The following is a 23,989-nucleotide window of genomic DNA, read 5'->3' as shown; positions in this document are numbered from 1 at the left end:
GGGCAAGGGTTCGATAGGTTGAAGGTGATAAGGTTGTTATCAGAAAGGGGAAATGGTGAGTTGTCAAGGAGGGTGAGGTTGCAGAGTTTTGAAAATACCAGGTCTAAAGTGTGTCCGGCTATGTGTGTGGGGCCATTGATGTTCTGAGTGAGTCCAAATGAGGAAGTAATGGAGAGCAGTTTGGCTGAGGAGGGAAGGTTGGGCTCATCCATTGCAACATTAAAGTCACCAAGGATGAGGGTGGGCAGGTCATTAAAAAGAATGTGTGGGAACCTGGATGCAAAGTTATCCAAAAATTATGATACTGGGCCAGGGGGGCGGTGGACAACAGCAACAATGAGGGGTAAGGGTCTAAAGAGACAGACAGAGTGGACTTCAAAAGAGGTGAAAATGAGAGAGTGTGGGGTAGGAAGGACTCTGTATGTACAGTTAGGTGAGAGAATGAGACCCACACCACCCCCTACTTTGTTGCCAGGTCTAGGGGTGTGTGTAAAGTTCAGGCCTCCCTAGGAGAGAGCAGCAGCAGAGGCAGAGTAGCAAAGCCAAGCTTCAGTGAGAGCCAGAAAGTTCAGAGATTTAGAAAGGAGAAGGTTGTGTATAGAGGTTAATTTATTGCTAACAGATTGGGCATTCCATAGACTGCCAGGAAGAGGGGGTAAGAACTTATGGGTAGGGTGAATGGGCATGAGGTTAGGAGGCTGTGTGGGGGACCAGGGTTGGGTGAGATGTCACCAGAGAGTATCAGTGGAGAAAAAAGGTGCAGGAGAGTGAAGGAGCAGAGAGCCAATGAGTTATCAGACTGGGGAGTGCAGGGAGTAGTGCCAACAAAGACAGAGCAGGGTGAATAATACATTTTTACAGATAATTGCCAACCATATGTGTACATTAAACAATGTGGCAAACTGAAGTCCAAAAGAAGCAGTCCAGTAATAGGTGACAACAGTGAACCATGCCTGCATAGTGTGTGATAAAACGTTCGCAAGTGCCCAAGCAAAAAGTGTCATGTCAGAATAACCAAGCATTATTTTATTGAAAACAGCATTTGTATTTAAAAAAAAAAAAAAAAAAACAGAAAACAACTTTTGGAATCACAGTAACACTTTACAATATATATGAAATCTTAATGATTGTCTTTAAATATACTTTATTATGTATTTTTCTTTCTTTGTTAGATACTGTATTTCATGGTCATGCGTGAGTCTTCAGTGAGATACAACAGTCTTTAGAGAAAGCCCAATTTTAGTATATCGCTTCAGGCTTTGCACGATCTCTGGAGTAGGTGGATGCTGAATAACAGTGATGACAGAGCAGCTACAAACAGAAAAGTAAGGCTTTGGATGATAAATAAAAGTGTCATGGAATCTTAGTTTTAAAAACCCAAATCTAAACTTAAATATTATTATAACTTTTTACAATTCTTTTTCACATGCCCTAGTGTTTTTTAAGGGTCCAGCATAAATACCTTTATATACAAATATATATGAGAATTTTAATCAATGAAGCTATTTATAGGTATTATATAAATATTTTATGGAGGATAACCAAAGATTTTACTAAAACTTTCCCCTTTTAAAAAAACAAGTGTAAAGGCACCTGATGTGATGATAAATGCTATCAATTAAATGCATTTTCTGCCTAGACAGACATATATTGTATTCCAACAGCCCATCCCTTGATGATAACATGGAATTGCTAAAAGGAAACACAGTACATTTTGTCCGCAATATGACACAGACTAGCTGACCTTTTCCAAAAAATTGTACTTCCTTTCTCTGATTTACAAACTGCCTTCCAGAAGTGATTCTATTTTGCTTTACAGCAATTGAGGTAATACCTTTGAATGAATTGGTAAGTGGAGAGACAGGGACTGTCACATTCAGTTAGGAAATTGACAGATTCCTGGTAAAAATTGCAGATCTATATTCATTAAAGCAACAAGAATCATTCATTTTGTAACATCCAGCTGTGCTATACTTTTCATTGTTATTTTATACACAGTTGTTCTTTTTCTTTTTATATTGTGTTAAGATTCAAACTTTATGTGGATCTAACCGCTTGAGCAATAATCTTACAAAAGACCAGTGTTAATTTTTGCACGATAATAAGGATGTCTTATGATGACATTCCAGTATATTAAATCCATGTCTCCTCTTCTTCACTTCTGCATCCATTATTTTCATCAAATGTTTGATTTAGCTGTGAACCAGAGGCTTCCAGTGACAAAGAAAGTTCTGACACTGCTTCATCAGTATCGAGATCTCCTGTACTAATAACTGTGCTGTGTGTTTCACTCCAACTCCTAGTGCTAGATGTATTTACGGAGCTGTTTTGTGGGTGTTTAGATTTCTTTTTTGCTTGAAGATAAGAAACTGGAGTTGGAATTTTGGATGGCTTTTTTTCTGGTCTGTTATCTCGCCTAGGACGGATTTTTGGGCGTAGCTTGAGTTTGTAAATTGATGGCACCCTTTCCGGCTTTTTCAGTGATCGTTTTGGCTTGGATGATTGTGGCAATTTTGATAATTCTGGGGTTGTTTCTACTTTATGAGATTTGCTTGGTGAACCCAGTTTATCAGGTGCAGACTCTGAATTCTTCTTCTTGGCTTCCATTGCCTGTTGCCTTGCTCTCTGAGATGGCAGTTGCTTAACTTTCTTTTCCTTGTTCTCTACAGACAACAGCTTAGTTGTATCTGTTTTCTGTTCTGAAAATGCTGGCTTACTTTTCTCTTGAGATACTGAATGCTGAGCAGGTAAACCTGTTTCCACAGTCACAACAGCTTTTGGTGATATTTTGGAAATCCAATTTTCCACATCCACCCTATTGAGTTTAACCTGACCTTGAGAAAGTTCTGTAATAACATCATCAAAACTTCCGCCTCCAGCCTCCCATTTGGTATTTATATACACTCCACTTCTGGGTATTTCTGCTTCCCCATCAGGGGTTTTTAATCCATTTCTCGTAAGTGACCCTGAAGATACAGGAGTCCTTTTCATGCTAAAATCACGAACAGCAACATCACTTGCAATGCTAGGTGTGAAAGTATTGCTCTTGTTTTCTTCATCATCTGAATCTTCCTCTAAAGCCTTGATGTTTGATTGGATTTCATCTTCCAGGCTCTGATAAAGTTCCTGCTCTTGGTCTGGGCCAATAGGTTTTGGTGTGTACCTGTAATTTTGTTCAATATTATCTGACATAATAGAGGCTTCCAACGCACTGGTTTGCCTTTTTTGAATTTTCATGCTATAGGTGGGGTCCTTGTCCTGTGTTAAACCATTTTTGTTTATTTGAACCGTTGGAGTGGACCTGCCAATTCGTATAGGTTTACTTTGGTCATTGTGAGTAGGCACACTTTTTGTTGCCATTAGTTTATTATGAGACATGTTGAAATCACAACCCACAGATTTGCTTTTATCTCTGAATTCAGATTCACTTTGATAATTCCTACTGGGTGTGCATGGCCTGTTATAAATAGGCATTGTTTTTGCACCATTTACGTCTTGCTTGATTGGCTGATTGACCTGCTTTGTTGGAGAAATTGAACGTGTATAAATTTGTTTTGGTGGTGAAGAAGACTGAGTATTCAGTTGTTTAGTTGGAGAAGAAGATCGAGTAAAAAGTTGTTTTGAAGGGGATATGGAACGTGTTGCTGTTTGTTTAATTGGAGAAGAAGGTCTTGCAATTTGTTTCATTGGAGAAGAAGGTCTTGCAATTTGTTTCATTGGAGAAGAAGGTCTTGCAGTATTATCAGTACTGACCTGGGGTTGGCATTCTGATATTTTGTTTTGCTGATTGTGGAGAAAGTATTTAGAGGGACTTGGTGGTCGTAAAATGCGAGAAGGTGTTTTAGGTCTTAAATCTTGAGTACTATCTTTTTCTACTGCCGATTGTGCTCTAACAGTTGTATTATATATCTGGCTGTGATAGGTGTCCTTCATTGTTTTTTCTTTAAGTCCAGGAGCCGGACTCTTCATTCTTTGTCTTCCTCTGTTGTTCTCGTAGAAGACATCTGAACAATAAGAGTTGTCATCTTCACTTCCAGTAAACTGGGATCCAGTGGAAGATGTGGACATATGGTGATTGACATGGGAAGGCTGTTGATACAGAAACTGTTGACTATTATGACCATCTTCAGAAAACAGATGTCTCCTTGATGGAGTTAGAGGTCGTTCGTGTGTTCTGGCAATAGGAAAAACAAAGTATGCAGAGAGAAGTTTTTAACGAAGATTGTTATGTAAACAAAAAACAGAGGCACAAATAACAAAAAGGAGGCTAAAACATACAAACAAATGGTTGTTCCTGTAGCAGGTCCTTGGTGCATGCAATTCCTTTTTTCCTGTACATAGCAAAATAGACAATCTTTTCCAACCCATCCAGTTAAATATTTGTGGAATGGAAATGGTCAGTTAGTATATTTTTACCCCATAAGATAATTGTACATTGACACCCCAATCATGCACAATATATTCTATGATAGTAAGAAAACATTCATAGCTGTTTTTTATATATTCAAAACTGCAAAATCTATTACTTTTGATATGCTTTTATAAAAATGCATGTTAGGTAAGTTTCAACGGTAACATGTAAAATTCACCTAAAATGTTACCAAAATGTACAAATAAAAACAAACTACACCAAAATTGCAAAAGTGTAAACTGGCTCTTAGCATGCTTAGCATAGAGCTTTTGCTCGTCTAAAATCAAATCTACTACTTTTAAAATTAGCCAGTTATTAGGATGAGTGAAAATGTGACCAACCCATTGTCGTATAATCCCAGATAAATAAATCATAATTCATCGTAACTTTAAAAAAAAAAAAAAAACATAGGTTACATGTACCTGAATACAGAACTCCTCTTGAGGTCATTGTATACATTAGGTGTTCTAAAACCAGCTGTCTTTTCAACAGTTTCAGCAGAACTGGAAGATATATGGGCTCTGCCAGATGTGTAAGATTTCCAATCTACTGGAGGCAGTGGACTCTGGGCACGGTTCACTATTAGTGTTGTTTGGGTTTTGTTGGAATTGTCAGCTCTTGGTGTTAAACGTGCTGTAATCTCATGAACTGGGTATGCCGGTTTCCGATTGCTTGCTGATACTGAAACTTGCTTATGAGCTGTAGGTAAAACAGTTCAAATAATATTTATGTCAATAATCACAAAACTAAAAAACAAATTACTTTAAGCCAGTGAATCTCACAATTACCAAACAAACTCTAGTGAGGAATCAGTCACATTCATTCAAATCATATATGGTCAATGCATTATAAATAGACTTTATCCACAATGCTGTATTCTTGAGAAAAGAAAGCCATTTATGTCTACCTATTTTACTATTTGCATGTTTAGCAGGCTTTCTACAAATGTGTGTGGTGCACAGGTAGTTAATGTCTCACAAAAATCTATGAATAGAAAGCTGCAGACATAATGTCACAAATATGAGGGACAAGTGACATAATAGTAAGAAGGTAATGGACCATGCAGAGACGTGACTGTCTCTCATACCTTTCTCAGAAAAATAGGAGTATACAGCTGGCAGATTTCCCAGTGAGACGTTATGTGACAGTGATGGTGTGCATATAAAACTAGGCATTTCAAATGAATACTAGAAAGCAGCTAGATGGGTTCACTCAGGCAACCTGTCAGAATGTCATAACCACCACCAAACAATGACCTAGCTCAGGTAATTGATTTGCACATACTTTGACAGGTAATTGCTGGGTTTGTATACAGATTCATGTTTCATTTAAATTTATAGCCAGGATAAAAAAAAGGATGCAGAATGTGTTTCATCACATTCCAGTGGCCTTATCAGAATTTAAATATGTCATACACCCATGTATAACATGTGTAAATATGGGTAAGGCAGGACTTTGTTAATACCTTTATTTAATTAGAATGTGTAGATACATTTACAAACTAGTTAAAAGTCAGTTCTTGAGAAAGGCATAACAAATCGGGTATTTTAAAAAATCAGGACAGGATGTAATAAATGTGTCTAGAACCTCTCAAAAATGTTTTACAAGCAGATACATTTGGACAGCCATTTATTATGTTCAAAAGATATGTTGAAAATATTTACTATGTTGAAAAGATAAGTAAATAAATTTTAATGCTGTAAAGCTATTCAGATATGGCCATCTAACACTTGAAACTTTGACAGCATCTATGGCATCAAATATTATGAATAAATCTAACAGTTATAATTATTTGATTAATATTATTTGGAGTAGCTCCTTCTTCACTGTACAATGTAGCATAATTGAAGGAACTTTTGTTATGTGTTAGGACTTAAGGTAATTGAAATACCTTTGTGTCTGTAATGAGTATATAATGTATGTTCCTGACACCTATTAGACTTGAGAAAGCTACATAAAAGAATAACAAAACATCTTCAACACACATAACATTGCGTTAAATGTGACCATCTACTACTAGGTTAGGTATCCATGACCTGGATAAATAAAAACCGTCACAGACATTCATGGCTACACATTTATTTTTCTTATTATGAGCAGAAATAAACCATTTAATTAACTCATTTGAGATTTACAATATTCTAAGGTTATGGCCAGTAAAAAGGAAATGTTTTGCGTAAAAAAAAAAAAAGGTGTTCATAGGGGTGTTTTATAGAATGCCAAACGTGGTGTGTCTAGAGGTTCAGGAGATGAAAATCCAGCCCTAATGCCTGCGCTAACATTCTAATGCCATTTAGATACATAGATATACCTTGTCAAGCCACTGTGAAGAAATGTGTGAAGGCTTCTATCACAACTATACAATGATGCTACCAGTATGTCCAATATGTCAAAAAAGCTCTGGGCTTTCATCCCTATCATTCCTGACATTGCACAAACATGAGCATGGTATAAGGCAAGACACCTGACTTGCACATTGTCCTGGTTCAGTTAGTCACTAGATACAGTCACTACAGGTAGTCCCTTGGTTAGGGAAATCCGACGTACGGACCACTCCTAGATACGAACACACACTCTTTGCATGACTTGCAGGGGAAATCTTTTGCTAAACACAGCTGAGTGATCTTAAGGACGGGGCTCTCTGCAACATCTTGTAACTCTTTAATGACCAAGATAAACTCTGCAGTTGTTTCTTTTTGTATATCAAAGCACAGCTTTGTTTGTGATTAGCTCACAGTGAGGATTTTATACAGTAACTCACACCATGCTGCCTAATAATATGTTGGGACAAATATCTGTCCCAGTTGCATTTATTAAAATAATGTACCTGTTCCAACTTACATACAAATTCAACTTAAGACCAAACCTAAAGTCCATATCTCCTATGTAACCCGGGGACTACCTATATTTAATTCTTCAATGCCTTCCCCCTAAAAAACAAGTTATAAATGGCCTCTCCTAAATTTCTGTATTAATAACTTTAGGGACTGCAACATCAAATGATAATTATAAAAATAAATAAGAAATTATGCATTAATTGATTAAAAGGAAGTAAACATTTTGTTGCGTGTTATGGGCCATTTTACTTTGCATGCCTACATTATATTTTACCATATATTTCAAATTTACTGGTTTGTAATTTAATAGTTTGTTTAGTTATTTTTTATTTATTGTGGTGCTGCAAATATAGAAGAAGAAGCAGAAGTGTGAAATAGGAGGTAGACAATGAGTCTAGAGAAGATTTTTCCATTTTGTTATAAATAGAAATGATATTAGACTTCAGAGACTGCATCACATCTTTTTGAACCATATTCTTGCTGAACACTGACCTGAAGATCCTTACCAAAATTCTTGCTATGCTAGTAAATACTTTTCTGCATTAACTGATTCATAAAGACTATGTGAGCTTGATCCCTAGGTGTCAGGCCCTGGATGCAATTAGATGCACTATAATGCTGAAGCATTTCTTATTGTACTCTGTCCCACAGACTTGCTCCTATCCCTTGACATGTAAAAATTACTGTATCCTTTCTAGGTTTTTTTCTATACAGGTGTTTAGACATATTCTCTCAATTTTGCAAAACTTGTTCCGGCACTTCATTTTGGGCCCTACCAAACCAAGTATCAACACAAACATTCTCTATAGAAACTAAGCCCACAGAGGAGTTTGGTCTCCCTAATATAGATTCCTACTACTGAAGAGCTTAGATAGCTACTCTCATACCGCTATTTTTAGGCTCTGATATTTCCATGTGTTGATAGTAGGTAATGATTCATCCCCTTTGGCTGTCTTCTCGGCCTAAATTCCTTAAATATGAATTAAACATATCTGAGAAAAAATTGTGAACACACAGGTTTATTATTGTAAAAGGAACAGATAATGTAAATTCTGCAATAGAATTAATTTACCTGCCTGTTCACAACCTTTTGTTAGTTGTGCATGCACAGCCCAGCTTTCAATGCCAAGCATCCTGGCATTCAGGGGCATGCAAGGAAAACGTATAAATGAATGCACGGAAGTGCATCATTCCAGGTTGGCCAATCAGGATGGGCAAACATACAGATACCAGAATAAGACTGGGTAAGGTTGGTGGTATTTGCAACTGGACTGGTAATAGTTAATTTAAAAAAAATGTGATCAGATAGGTAAGGCTGTATTATTATTAGTAGTAGTAGTAGAGACAATGCCTATCCCTTATGCAATAAAAGACCTGCCTTCTCGCATTTTTTTTTAATATTTCAGTTTAGTTCTGCTTTAGTCTTTCACTCTCATTCTTTATTGACCTGGGATTCTATAAAATAGTTGGCTGGGTTTATAATGCTGCAGCTTCCACTTTCCTAACCTACTCCACTGTCCCTTGTTCCCTCTGGGTTACCAGGGCCTTGCTTTGTTGGTGACATGCTAAGGGGTTTATGACTACCTACTCTTTTTTGATCATTGGTAGGATCAAGACATTCCAATCCTTCAAAACAACATTCTTCTGTTTTTTACAGATTCATTGCTACCTGCCTCGTGAAAAGTTGTCTCCCCATTATTTCTGTATTTATTTGAATGACAATGTAAAAATTGCCCTTCTACATCAGGTGAGATCCTGTTGATTTATATCATGAAATTTAAATTTTACACTCACAGGGCTAAAATAAAGATCCGGAGATTAGTAACACATACAGAGAGAAGTACATCGCCAGGGATCATGCTTGTCCAAATAGTGTTCCAGTGTATCCCAGCCACCGCCTACTCTGACCATCACATGGTTGCGTAGAATCTGAAAAACAGAAACCTGCTTACTTAGAATTATATAGAAATATGAATATTAGGTACAATTTTGTAAATTTATTTTTACAGGCAAATGGTTTTTGAACCCAGGATGTAAGATAATAGAGCAAAGGTTTTTAAATTCTGAATTACTTCTCGACGCTTTTCGCAGAAAAGATCCGCTTCTTCAGGAGGAGGGAGAGGAGAAGTCTGATGTTTGTACTTCCAGCAGCCCTATTATTTAAAATTGTTGCAAGGAAGGAGGTAGTTATGGCGGCAATGGTATTTTCAAATCTCGTTTAGGTAATTAGTTAGTAATCTCTTTCAATTTTCAATATAAATCACAGTGAACCTAAGTTTCATGTCCTTCAGTCCTCAAACAGATATAAGAACATACAGCCCAACAGCACAACCATGTTCCCATTCCATCGACTTCCCTTGCAAGTGAGTCAGAATATACCATTGCCGCCAAAACCACCTCCTTCCTTGCAACAATTTTAAATAAGAGGGCTGCTGGAAGTACAAACATCAGACTTCTCCTCGTCGAGAAGTAAATCAGAATTTAAAACCCTTTGGGGGTATTCTGTAAGGAGAGGTCATTATATACACCCATGTGTCCTTACTTGGTGTGAGGTTAGTGTCCTCTGATCGTACCAAACCAAGTGCCGAGAGAGTTCAATGACATTTTTAAATACTTTTTTAAATAATTCCTTCGCGGCCAGAAGACATAGGTGATCAAATTTGAGGCCCCCATCTTCCGGTTGGACGTGACCTGCAAACTATCGGTTACATCCATGTGGAATAATGTCAGATGAGGGGACAGTTGCCTAGCATGTCCCGTAATCCTAGCCATGATTCCAAAATACTGGGCCCCAGAAGATCATAATCCCAAAACAGTCCCGTAGGGCATGTTTTAGGGAAGCAATGGGCGACATACATTTAGGGCATGCAAGCAGGCGGTTGGAAAATACCAGTGGTTTAGGTTTTAAACTAAAGGCATAATATGCCCTATGCACAATCCTATATTGTCTTTCACTCCATTTTTCACTCACTATACATTTGCGCACACATGACCAACTAGACTCAAGTAAATCCACCGTATCAGGATAAGTGCATTGCAAGTAGGTAGCCCACCGCTTGACAAATATCTAGGAGTACTTCTTGTCTCCCACACTAGCCATGAGCAAAGGGTATACATGGGAGATTGAGTGCTTTGAAGAGGCCTCACCTAGTAATCTAAGAACTGGGAGGAAGGGGGGGGTGTAGTACTAAACCTAACTGCGTGCCCGGTCCTCCAAAAAATCCAGATTTAATTTGTAAATAATACAAGAAGTGGTGTGAAGGGATAGCGTACTTAGCCCGAAAGATATCAAAGGACAATAAGGTACCATCCTCATCTACTAAATGGCCCAGATTTGTGACAACTTTACGTTTCCAATGGTCATAAGCCTGATACATAGAGCCCTGGGGTAGAGCAGATGGGAACAGTCACCGTGGCACCAATTCCACAGCAGTATAATTTTTTGGTCTCCATCTAGGCCAGTAGGGTGTCTCTGAAAAGTAAGTTGTCACAAATATTAGGGGGCACAGCTGCATAGGGGTATTTAGCAATCCCAGAAAGGAAGGGAAGGCGAACTAATAGAGATTCAAAGTTCACTACTGTATAGTGTGATGTTCCATGTCACCAATCCTTGACATGTCATAGTAAACATGAGAAGTTATATTTCCGTAAGTCCGGGAGATTAAGGCCCAGATTCTCATTGGGGCAAGATAATTTCATTCCAGCTATACGGGTTTTTTTTCTGTGCCATAAAAAGTCAGTGAAAGCGGAATGAAGCCTGCGCACATCCACGTGACACCTTACTCAGTGGACTCACAATAATAGTGGTTTAATTTTTCCTGGAAAGCTTTAAAAAAATGAAAGGTTTTTCTTGTAGTAAATTTCCACACAAAGCATGTATGGGACAGCACTTTTATCTGCAATCATAGTCTACAAATATGGGCAGGCTAGCTGGTGTATTAGGAACAGAAGTGGATAACACCATCATAATTATTCAAGTACACAGTAAAGTGTAAAGTATAAGTGCTATCAGCTGCTATGTTTTATTAGTATGCAGAAAGTGTAATTGACAAAGCAGTCACATTTATTTTATAAACTCTGGTGTAAATATATGCTATAATGTTGACACCCCCCCCCCCCTTCTTTCTCACTTGATAATGTCTACACCACTCTGAACTGTGTATACAAGGTGCAGTAGTAATGACCCCTGAGGAAGCAGGTCTATGACATATTGTTCTTCGTCTTCTGGGTTAAAGGATGCTGGGCATCAAGCAGAAGACTGAGAACATCTTGGTGGAGAGTTGTTCACCTTGGTTGTATATGGAAAAGCTACTTTCCTTCTCTAAACATAATATCTTAGTTTCTAGGCTAGAGATAAACAATATAATTTGGTACATTTTGGACTTACCCTAACAAAAATTAAAGTATTTGATTCCCCCACTTTGTATTTTCCTTCTGAGACTTTGATCATGGAAAACTGCACAGGACAAGTACACCTGCTCACCAAATGCTGAACCTGGTGAAAAAAAAAAACATTAGCAACATCTCATATTTATTATGGTTCTCATTTACATGTTTCATGTCACAAGTTCATGTCTCAACAAAAACATGATTCCACAATGAATTCTGCTTTTTCACAGCACCAACATTTTGAGTTCATGTACAGCACAATAAATAACTCCTCAGCTTAGAGAAAATATATTCAGGTTATATAAAAATTAGAATGAACTGCATTAAACTTTATATAAAAGTTACACTTTTTGGTGTAGAAGTGTAAATACGTCTTGAACAAAGTAATCTGCTACTCAGAAAAACAGTCTTTGGTAGATCTCAGGAGATGGTTCTTTAACCCATAGTAAAATCAACCATATTAAATACATCTATCTAAGGTAAATGGAGTTCTAAGCGGTTCGACTGAGACCTTTAGAAAAGCAGATGACTGCGTTTATTTTATAGTACCGTGAGCAATATAGATGTGTGATGTTCAGTTGGTTTGGATCATACAGATTTGGCTGTAAATTTACTGTCTAAGGAAAAAAATCTATTGCGGAACAAGCTGCCCATGTTTGTGCTCACAAAAGGTTTGGTGACCAAGTTTAAGGTAATGTATTGAGAGAAATGCAGGGGCTGCCATTGCTGATTTTATTCTACATATGCAAGTAAACTATTAATTTGCATGCTTGTTACAAGTCAGGGAAATATGTTTACCAATAGAAATCTACTTTGTTTGATCATGACAGGTTTGTATGTATACACAATTCCTTAGATTCTCTGCTATCTGCAATCCACAACTGGTTATTAGCAAAGGCATTCAGTATTTACTGAAGGTGTGACATGAAGAGATACTGAGATCCTTACTCTTCTGACATTATCAGTTGACAAGCTGTTGGCTAGGTAGAACATTCATTGTGTAGGATCCATAGCCTTGGTTACTACAATCACTACACCATGGGCTGGCTACTAAAAAGAAAAGTCAAACAACAAAGTTGTTTACTTCAGGCTGCCACACATGTTCTGGAATGCAAATAAGATACTATCAGTATGGAAATTGCAGAGTGTTGCTAGGGCGAAGAAGAAACTGAAATTGCCACAGTTGTACAAGGAACTGCCTTTCAGATTTAAGAAATACTCTACATGTTTACACATTGAAAAATACTTTTTTTACATTTTAGTTGCCATCTCCAGGCCTGCACATAGGAAATAGAAAGCAGTTCAATGTGTAGGCAAAGTCTTATATCCCATCCCTGGGCAGGGATACCACTATAGTTTTTTTGATTTGCGTATCTACCGGTTGCATTAGCCTGGACTATTTTATAACCAATAAGGTGTATCACAGTAGGGAATCTCCAATGGAACAGGTATTACAGTTTGATTGATGTCCCACTAGATCACCTTGGCAGAGACCACATGCAGGACCCACAGACTAGAGATTGATACTTTCTCTAGCCATCAAAAGAGCTTTCCTATTACATGCAGGTATTGCTTTAAAATGATTTTTTTTTAACTTATTATCATTTGTATAAACTGACATTTCTCCAGACATATCTTCATTGGTTAAAATTGAATCACCACAATCTGTACTGGAGTAAATAAAGTAAAGTTGAACTTAATAATAGTTCAAAATACAAAGAGTGTATGGTTGGTAGATGTTTACCACTTCCTAAATGCAGGTCAATATTGAGGCAGGGTTTCACATTATTGATGTCTACCCTGATCACAGTTGGTAGCATACAATGACTGCTTTTTGATTGTTGGACCTAAATTAAATTTCAGTATTTTTAAAACTGAAGCAGTTAAAAAGTAAAAACCTAATCAGCCAGTGTTTTTCAGTATCAATCATAGCAGTAGCATGGCTACAAACTGAAAACTGCCCTATTCCTCTTAATTAGACATCAAAACTGGATCTCTTTCTGAGCACATAAAACCACTTCATTCTCCTTTGGGATCACCTTATCCACCTTTAATGGAATTTTTTTTAGCTTACCATTTGATCCAGATTTTTAAAGTCACAGAGTTTTTTTTGGCTTTGGGGTTTAGGAAGTGGGATTTCAACTGGAGGCAGTTCCAGTTCTTCCCGAATCTCCTCTTCTATCTGCTCCTCCATTTGAATAAGCATGGGGGCACTCATACCGAAGCGTGATGCCCTTCGGGCCAGTTCTAGCAAGCACAAAATGAAGTTTTTTTCATTCTTCCTTAGAACTAGATCCTCTGTTTCAAACATCAGGACTTCTAGAGGAAATTAATAGTCAATTATAAAATGTCAAGCCAACAAAGACATCTTCATGCAGTGTCATCAACAGAAACCCAACAGTACCAGCATATAACATTAAGGTCATACTGAATCATTGATCAGCTCTCCAATACTGGGGAAGACAGACAATCATGGAGGAACCTGGGAGATTCATTAAAGAGGAACTAAACTGAAAAGTGCTTAAAACAAAAAAATCCACTTAGCTTTAATCCCACAGGGCAGTCAGATCCATCTGGAGGTGTCTTCCATTGGGTCCCACGTCATTCTGGCTTTGCACCCCCATTCAGAATTAGGAGGGCGGTGCACTTCAAAAAAAAGCCTAAACAAACAGAATTTTTTTTACATAAAAGGGGTGTCTATCCTTTTATGTAAAGTAAAATTTCTGAGTTTAGGTACGCTTTAAACCTGGAATGGATTTTTTCAAAATTATTTACTATTGGCAAGTGTTTTCAATCCTGGACCAGATTTATTTCTGTTTTCTTGGATCACTCAGGCTCACCTATGATAGTCTATTTTCTCCAGTCTTGCAGAGCTTAAATAAATCAGGACCATTATTGATACTCCAATATTTGTTCTTTTAGTTAGTTTGTCTCTATGCTATTTTTTTTTGTTTGTTTGTTTTCTAATTCAGATTAGGGATATTTTGAATTTTCAAACGTTGAAATGGAAGAAATATTATATAAGTCACACACAAGGAAATAGCTATAAATACATACACAATATATACACACATATTAAGTAAAAATGGGCAACAAACATTACTTACTGCTGCAAAATTTATTGTAAATCCCTAGGGTATAACTATATCATTATGTATAAAAAAACATTGTTTGAGGCCTCCCAACTCTTCTTTTTTTCCAAGCAACAATACCAGCTCCAAGGACAGACCTTCATGTAGGCACACATGACCATGCTTCAAAGTTTGAAATCTGTTTTGCCTAAAACATGTCTACTGTTTTTGTACCGAAACACCTCTATCTTTCATCAATTCATAGCACCCTGCCAAAAATGCCATTCTGCATGTCTAATGGAGAACTGAAGCCTAATCACAAAAAGATTTTTCTGAAAAAAATTGTAAGTAAGGGATCTTAAAGATGAGAGTATTGTGTAAATTAGTTATTTCAGTTTTTTCATGGAATGTACAGATTTTTAAAATTAATTTTAAGAGGAAAAAAAGCAACTAGATTTGCAATAAAGGATGCAAGATAAAAAGAAAATAACAGGAATTAAGAGACTTGCACTGGGCACTTTGTTTAAAGACCCCATACCCTGGTAGAAAACTAACATAAATAATTTGCAAGTGACATAAATGATCAAAAGAAAAAGCACAACTGTTTATAGTTGTTCTGATATTTTGTTTCACAATCCTATACAGTTACAAAGTGTAAGTAACAATCATGTTTACTAAATGAAAAGAGATGGTGCAAATGCAGACCACCCACAGTGATGTTATGGAAATTAGATTGTATAACAAAGAGCATTTGCACATGTTTACAAGATTTGTCTTCTTTTGAAATTTTAGGAGTTCAGTGTTTAGGGATTGTTTTGAATAAGTTATTAATTCTATTAAAGAGAAATTATAATGGTTGTGTGTCATTTTTATTAAAGTTTCTATATTAAAGCCCAGCTGTGCTCACCTTTCTCCTTGAGCTATAGATCTCTGTAAACAACCAACATTGCAACAGAAAAGCAAACAGATATTGATGAACTTTTAAAAAGCTGAGAGTCCAATCTACTTTTCAATGTTAAAAGGAAAAAAATTTTACATGAATTCATATGGGCCTCATATATATATATATATATATATATATATATATATATATATATTACTAAAAAAACAGATTTTTTTAATCCCATAATAAAAATATTTGAATACACACCATACATTGCATATAGGCAATATATACTTTGTTATTTGTTTTAAATAATGCGCAGATTACCAAACTATATGGGACTTTCATAAACTATGACTATACCATTAAAAAAATAATTTTTATGTTGACCTACTGACTGTACTTTAAATTTCAATGTTCAAAGTAACCATTCCTTTTAGTAAATTTCTTCCCTAACTGCATTTCCTGGTGTTACTTATTTTATTCAGAGGGGAGTGAGAAACAGAGGGGCCAAGATCTGTCCAAAGAATGTTTTTCAAGAACTGTGCTGGCTTTTTTAGATGTTTATGAGTGGCTTGCACCTTGCAGTGCACCCTCTGTAATTACTGTCATGCAGTCTTCTCTTTATAGTAGACTTGAATATCGATACGCCTACTTTCTGGAGGTATTTTGGCATTGCTGAGGTCACCAGTGCTTTGTTTCTTTCTCATGATGTACCAACCTGTAGATTTTGCCACTCCTAATATTGTAGCAATTTCTCAGGTGGGTTTTTTCTGTTTTTGTAGCTTAAGGATGGCTTGTTTCACCTGCATGGAGAGCTCCTTTGGACGCATGTTGTCTGTTTACAGCAAAATCTCAAAAAAAAAGCAAATCAACTCCAGGCCATTTATCTGCCTAATTGATAATGACATAAGAAAGGAATTGGCCACACCAGCCCATGAAATAGCCTTTAAGTCAATCTTCCAATTACTTTTGACCTCCTGAAATGAAGTGATTGTGGAAAAAAGGCTTTAGTTCCTCACTTTTTTATGCAATCTTTTTGTTCAACCCAGTGACCTAAAGCTGAAAGTCTGCAGTTCAAGTGTAAGTTGTTTCATTTAAAATGTTTGTGGTAATGTACAGACCCAAAATATTGTTTTTTTTTTCTTTTATTTATTATTATGCAAAATATTTGGGAATCTGACTCAAAAATATTAGGATTCAAAAAAGTTGCATCGTAATATTTTCTGATCCTCCATGGGCTGTTGGTGCCCAAGCTGAAAGTGCTATTTGAAAAAAAAAATCTATTTTCTCTACAGCACTGACAGCTTTAGTTCGTTCATAGTATCAATTGTGCCTGCATATACCTATGTTTGCAGGTAGCTGGGCCACTGGCACAGGCATGATTCAGTTTCCGAGTCTTTCTGCTTACATGCCGCCTCAAAGAGACTCCCTGCAAAGTTGCAGTTATTGGAAATTTAAAAGCAGAATCATCTTCTGCTATTATGAATAAATAAAGCTTTTCTTTTTGTCTGGAGCTGTCAGGGCTACAAGATAAAACACTTTATTCAATTTTATCTATCAGCAAGTGGCTCAATCACTGTCAGTTTGAGCCATGACAGCTGCAGAGAGAACTAGAAGATAGATCTTACACTGGAAGTGCTGGATTCCTATTCACTACTTATAAATAAAGGAAAAAGCAACCAAATATAAATAGCACACACATATCTTTATATGCTTCATGTTTTTATTTAAAGCATTCAAATAAAGAAGCTTGAATTGATGACAAGGTCTCTTTAAAGTATAGTTTGTATTTCCAACGACTGCAGCAAATGTGTACAGTCTGTGTATACAGAGAATGAGCCTAGGTTCTCTTTACCTTTAATTTATATAAGTTCGTCACACTGTCAGGGTAGTGAGAATATGCATACCACATCATTCTTCTAGTTTCAGTGCCCACAAATGCCCCAATCTTTCTCAATCAGAGCTGCCCAGCACACAAATAGTAGCACCATTTTACACAGAAGGCCTGTACTAATAGGGAACTTTAAGCAGACTCTGACTACCACCTGATTGGTTGGTAGGACCCTTACCTACATTCCCTTCTTAATGTTATAAATTAGCACCTTTCTGTCCATAATGCACACAAAAGTTATTCAAACATTAATAATATACTTCTAAGGCAATCAAAGGTTTTGAAAATCTGAAATGGTTATTTTGTCTTAAAGCTGACCTTTCGCTGTGAGATTATGTAAGCTGCCATCTCTTACTTGGTTTTATAATACACAGCTTGCCTGGTTGCTGAACCTCTGACCCGGAATGGTGCAGCTCAGGTGTTTAAATAATTGTCACAGAGTTATGTGCCTGCTTGTTTCAGGTGACTGACAATACTGACACCACAAGATCAGCTTCACATCCAGGAAATTAGGATTCTTTTCAATGAGTTTATCAATGGCAAGTTATATCATATCTCAATGGCAGGGCCACTTCAAAAATAATTTGTAAAGAGAATTAACATTTTCATTTCAGGCATGGCCCCCAGATTGGTTATACATGCAGGAGATTGTATTTGAAGCCCAACTAAATTCAAAATTAAACAAGGCAAATGTTTACATCAATCATACTTAATATTCTAATTATTATTAGATTAAATAAACTAACTAATATAATAATCTAAGTATTTTATCTTTTGGAACTTTGAAAATTCAAAAACCCATTGTGTAGCTATGTATGGCTATATCTGTCCATACGGCTAGGACTTCATTTGCTTTTAAAATTCCTGTTAACAGATTAAGGTCCAACAAGTACCAAACATTTACCAACTGTAGCATCTATTGTTCTTCCCACTTTGGGTTTTACATGATATATGTAATTGACCCTCACCCATACTGAATATTTGAATTTATTTATTGGACCTTAATCAAATTTATTGGAATTTGCCTTGATCATTTTTTAGTTTGTGTCCTAAATGAATTATCCAAAAAAACTAGACAGCTGCCCTAGTAGCAATGTGAACACAGCATAGATCAGATTGTTCTTTTCCAATCTCCTCTTGGGAAAAAAGAAATAGAAAAATAATATAATGTAACCATATACTTACCATTCTTTCAAAAACAAGTAATAAATTTGAATTTTGCAAGTCAGTTTAGCCTGTAGATAAAATAAGTGTAGTCTTTGTAAGTTACCTAAAGAATATTTGGATGTCATCAGAAAGCCAGTACATTTTTACCTTTTATCTCCATCTCCTTTCTGCACCATTGGATAAAGTTGGATACATTGTCCCTCGCCAGGAAGGTTCCAGGTTGGGCCATTGCATTGAAAGTAACGCCTGTTTTGGGAAGCCGAAGTTTCTTTGCCAAATCAGGGTATTCCAAGGCAAAGGTACGAGCGGCATCTGTCACATTATTGGCGTGGTAACAAATAATAGAGCCATTCTCCAGGACTTCAAAGAAGTTATCTACATGTATTTCCAGGTTATAAATATCCTTTAACCACTCAGCCAAGTCTTCTTTCATGGCATACAAGTATTGTTCACTTGACTTAAACGGGCGTATGCTCCGCACCACTCCTCCTTGGTAAGATGACATTTTTGTGGTTGCCCTGTTTATTGGAACAGAATATGTAGTGAAAATCAAGTTACATCTAAGCTTTCCAAGGCGTGATTTCCATCACCATCATCTTATTCCTTATAGCTTCTTCTATTGTGGAGATGTGCTATATGCCATATCTGAAACACAACAGTAAAACTTGTGATTACATTTACCACTATCCATCATCACAGACATGGGGGAAAACAAGTTCACAATTTATTTTTTTATAGTAGCATATCAATATGTATCATACATAACCACTTCAGGCCTTTCGAAAGGGACATTTGTCTTGTGGCAGTATGTTGTCAGTATTCCAGGTGGCTTTCCTAGTATTCCATTTTACTTAACATATTTATCTCTTATTTTACCATATCAGCATAAAACACACAATGTTGCTCTTTCAGTTATTTGTACTGCATACAAATGTACATCATATAAGATTTCCAGAGCTGGTTGACCTAAAGACTAAAGAAACAGAAGACTGGAATATAAAAGGTATTGTAGTAGGCTCCAGTAAAAAGTTGTGTTGAGACAGCCCCTAGTACAAGTGTGTTCTTCTGAATCTAGTTATTTGGATACACATTATACATATATAAATAACCAGTAAATAATGCACATTTAGACGTGCAGGAATGAGTGTTCAGTACAGACAAAAAGGGGATTGTAAATTAGCTGGGAGTGCTCCATACTATTTATTATACAAGCAGAAAAGCTCCCTTTGGATGATATTTGTTAGGAAGCAATCCTGGATGATTCACATGAGCCTGCTTGAGCAGAGAGGCAGGGTTTGAGGCAATCAATCAATATACTTAACAAACACAGATTAGTAATGCCCCAATCCCAGTAGATGTTTGTTAAATGTAATGGTTTTATCAAAAATAACATTTAATCCAGCAACTGTGACCCACAGTTACCCCAGGGGCTACTAGAGGTTTCTCCAACTGGAGTTGATTGACCCCCTATTTGATGATGCCTGCATAGTGCTGGGGTCATCACCAATTGGTATATCCAGATGTTTTCTGTAAAGGTGGTACTCTAGCCAATTTAAAGTCAGACTATACCCACATTACATACCACCAACTTCATGCTTCTTCCCTTCCTGCACAGGATCTTTGGCTATCCTAATTGGTTGAGATGACATAACTCCTATGCAGACATGCAGGAGTTCATTCATTCCTGGCACACACAGTTAAAGCTGGCATTATCGGGTATCCCTGACCATAGCCGACGCTGCACTTGAGCAGCTCAGCTTTTTGACAGAATTAGGAGGGGTTATTGAATAGACATCACCTTTTCTTTTCTGCAATAATGACCTGCCTGACGTGTATTCCTAAAAGTGGAAATTTAGTTCCGCTTTAAGAGTTTTTTTTTCCCATTGACTCTCCAAAAACTGGGTTTTATTAGGGGTTCCCCCAAGACCTGAAAATTATCTCAAGGGTTCTGTAGGGTAAAAAGACTGAAAGAGGCCAGTCTAATCTATTGAATGCATTGTGTATGTCGGTCTTTACATGTCAAGCCTTCATGATCTTGGGAATAAAAATATGTATGGTAGGACAAGTTTAGTATTAATGAAAAACAGTTTTACTCTTAATTCTTATATAGAGGAAACCTACAGAAACAGTTATCATCTTACCTGTAATAATTATCTTACAGGCCAAGGCTCCAGTAATCAGAAACTGGAGAAAATAAGAGGAATTACTATACTGAATATGGATGGACAAAGGGAAATGTCTGCAAACTCTGGTACCATTTGCAAGTATACAGAAATGAGACATACATTGGACGTGCTCTGATCTTGCATTCAAAAAAAAAAAAAGGTTATGTTGTAAAGCATTTTAGAAATAAATAGCTAAAGAATTGTTAGTTATTTGGTATCTATACTAACTACAATACAGTACATTACAGTAACTACACTACTCAATATGCAAAACCCAATCACTAGAATCTCATATAAGCTCACATGACATCATTTCAAAAGTGATTTTTAGTGTTTAGTTTTCATGGAAATAAAACTTGGTGATCCTGCCTTTAATCAGAGGACAATTATACATGTTCTGTCCAGGTTTGTCAATATCAGACTTGTCCTTTCTGTGCAGCTGTGGGCTACTCTGTACGTAGACAGACCATGGCTGCAAAGCTGCTGTAGGTAATCAGAAATACTGGAATGCAAGGATAAAAAAAAAACAATTTGTACTTTAATTTAAATATCTCATACTTTGGATTAGGCAATCTGGGTTTTACTTACAACCCTGTGCCCTGTTAGCATTCCCCAATGCCCTCCATACTGCAATGCTGATATAAATGACATTTTTACTGCAGCAGGATATAAAATACTAAGAATAAAAATGTATTGTACTAATATTTTTTACAACAAGCCTTCTAATATTCCCAATGCTGGAACCTGTTTTTCTATAAATCTGCACCTGCTACTAAATGTTTTTAGTTTGGTATTAAAAGTTATCACTTTAATTTTGCCTTCTTTACCTGTGTAGGCTGACATATACAAAAATACCTAACAAGTAAACTTTATCTAGAAATGGTTATACATTATGCATACAATAAATAGGTGATTGCAATGAAAAACATATCAACATCTGATGTTTCTGTACATAAGGCCCACTGCATGCTGCTGAATATATTTTCATAAAAAGCCACTGACCAATCAGCATCAGACATTAAAATATTAACAAATATATAAGTCTTTATCAGTCAGGTTGCAACTTTTTTAAACTCAATAAACTTTATCAATCTGCTTTGCAAAGTACATCAGCCTTGTCTGATGGAATATAGTATCTGTGATATTTTACATGAAGCCATCCTCTTCTCTTAGTGTACAAACCTGAAGTCCCTGCGGAGAGACCACCTCTTGGTGTCTTCTTGTCTATTCGAGGTCCCATGTCATCTTTTGTTAGACATGACGATTGTATTCTTGGTGAAAGGCAGAGATACTATACAAGTCTCCCCCACCTAACAAGCAGAGGGGAAAATGCCTATTCTGAAAGAACTGCTTAGTGTTTTGTTTCCTTACCAATAGCTTACACATTTCTCCTTGGTGACAAAAAGCTTGCTACAAACACTCCCTATTAACCCTCCTGGTCCCACAGGCTTTACTGTCCTGTCTGGGAGCAGGTTATTGGTCTGAACAAAGAGGAAGTTTGTCAAGTGTCATCATCCTTGTTAAAGTTTTCTGCATTGTCCCTAAAATGTTGTGGATGCTACTTTCCTATACTTTAGAATGATTGGCTTAGTTATCAAAGTACCTAAAAGGGTGATTGTACCAGATTGGTAAAATTAACCTGCACTACTCTTTATCTAATACCATTTGATGAGATAAAAAAAGTAAATTAGAAAAAAAAAGTTTAGCTTTAGATAAAGAAATAGAACCTAAAAAAAGAAATATTGTTATCAGAACAGGCTGTGCATGAACATTGGTCAATGGGGACACCTATTTTAGTGACAACTGTCTGCTAAGGACATTTCCACTTGGGAGAGGGTAGATAAATAAAGTACAAATTATTAAAAGGGACTTAAAAAAACAGGGTTATAAATATTTCCTACCCTATTTAAACAACAAAAAAAAACACTATGGAAACATTTTTATCTGCTTTTCACTTTAGGATACAGTACTAGCATACATAATGTAAGAGAAGAGTAGGTATTAAACATCTGCTACACTAAAATAACATTTTGCATTTTATTGTATCTTTTTATTAAAAATTTAATATTTTTATTATGTCAAAAATTAAATAACACAACAGTACGAATGTTTGGTTTTCACCATAAATAATGTGTAAATTGTGAGTGTGGTATTTCAATACTGTTTATTGAAAATGAAAACCAGGACATACAGCTGGGTATTTTCTTACATAACACTCGGCAATTGTTACTGGTTAACTGGATAGTAGTTATTATAAGGCCTAAATATTAGAAATTGCAAGCAGTTGCACCTACCGATGTAGTAACATTTTGTAGAATATATCTTATTAGTAAAGCTATTTACATCAAAGCTAATTCCATACTGAAAGCTAAATGCCAGCCGTACCTTTAGTCTTGCACAGTTGCCCAGGTTTCTCTCCTGTACTGAAATTTCTTCACACTGCGCACTGTCACCTTCTCAAAGTGAGCATAAGAAACTGCAGCAAGGCCATCTAATTTCCTGGCTGAGGGACATTCAGAATTATCTAGCTCTTTTCTACCCAGCCCCCGGCCCATCCTCTTTAATCTAAGAAAATGTATTTCTTTAGCTAGTCTTTACTGCAAGTGATCCCTGTCATTTATTGGCACATTTTGGTGAATGAGCCCACAATCCTTGATTGATGAGCTGATCTGACATGCGTCCATTAACATATTTTATTATTTGCTTAACAACTTCCTAGAACCAAGCCGCTGCTTACATTGGGCTCTTGGGGAGAGTACTGTGGCAGTTGCTGTGATTTGTATCAGAATCATTTAAAGAAGCTCAGTGATGATAAAATAGGCTAAATTTAAGCATATTATACTTTAGGTTTAGGTAAAACACTAATTCCAGTCTGTGCATGATCTGTCTAAACACCATCAGGGAACTTCAATACAGATACTAGGTTTATGCAGAGAATAATCATAAACCTTCATCATGGCAGACAAAAATCTAGCACCTCTACTCAGCATTAAGCTTTGTATAGACATCAGTTGATGTTTGTTCAATGGCAATGAGAGGGAGAAGGACAAGCGAGCGGTACCCCGCTGTGATTTCCTCCATAGGAGTGCACAGTGGTTGTTCCCACCAGGGCACTGCTGTACACATGTCAGAACAACAAAACTCAGGCATTCCTTGGCAAGAATCATTTGAT

General features: G+C 36.6%; 1 protein-coding gene across 2 annotated transcripts; it reads right to left on the bottom strand.

Annotated features, from left to right (window-relative positions):
- Positions 1–980: 980 nt before the first annotated feature.
- GAS2L2 (growth arrest specific 2 like 2) lies at positions 981–22,134 on the bottom strand. Of its 2 annotated transcripts, XM_072416912.1 has the most exons (7): positions 22,000–22,134; positions 18,800–19,297; positions 13,712–13,956; positions 11,636–11,743; positions 9,081–9,177; positions 4,834–5,110; positions 981–4,174 (listed from the first exon to the last, which is right to left on the bottom strand). In XM_072416912.1, the coding sequence occupies exons 2-7, from the start codon at positions 19,155–19,157 to the stop codon at positions 2,134–2,136; spliced, it is 3,126 nt and encodes a 1,041-aa protein (XP_072273013.1). In that variant the 5' UTR covers positions 19,158–19,297; positions 22,000–22,134; the 3' UTR covers positions 981–2,133. The 2 variants fall into 2 exon arrangements, with proteins under 2 accessions (XP_072273013.1, XP_072273020.1); XM_072416919.1 differs by lacking the exon at positions 22,000–22,134 and having other exon boundaries at positions 18,800–19,362.
- Between the last annotated feature and the right edge of the window lie 1,855 nt (positions 22,135–23,989).

This window comes from Pyxicephalus adspersus, chromosome 1 (assembly GCF_032062135.1).
Source record: "Pyxicephalus adspersus chromosome 1, UCB_Pads_2.0, whole genome shotgun sequence".
NCBI lineage: Eukaryota > Metazoa > Chordata > Amphibia > Anura > Pyxicephalidae > Pyxicephalus > Pyxicephalus adspersus.
The sequence above is the reverse complement of the archived record's forward strand: the minus strand, read 5'-3'. Positions and strand labels throughout refer to the sequence as shown.

Coding starts and splice junctions, on each gene's coding strand:
- GAS2L2 (XM_072416912.1), bottom strand. CDS start 19,157: ATGTCATCTTACCAAGGAGGAGTGGTGCGGAGCATACGCCCGTTTAAG. Junction 9,178..11,635: donor ATACTTTAATTTTTGTTAGG/GTAAGTCCAAAA, acceptor TCTGTTTTTCAG/ATTCTACGCAACCATGTGAT. Junction 4,175..4,833: donor AAGAGGAGTTCTGTATTCAG/GTACATGTAACC, acceptor TCCTATTGCCAG/AACACACGAACGACCTCTAA.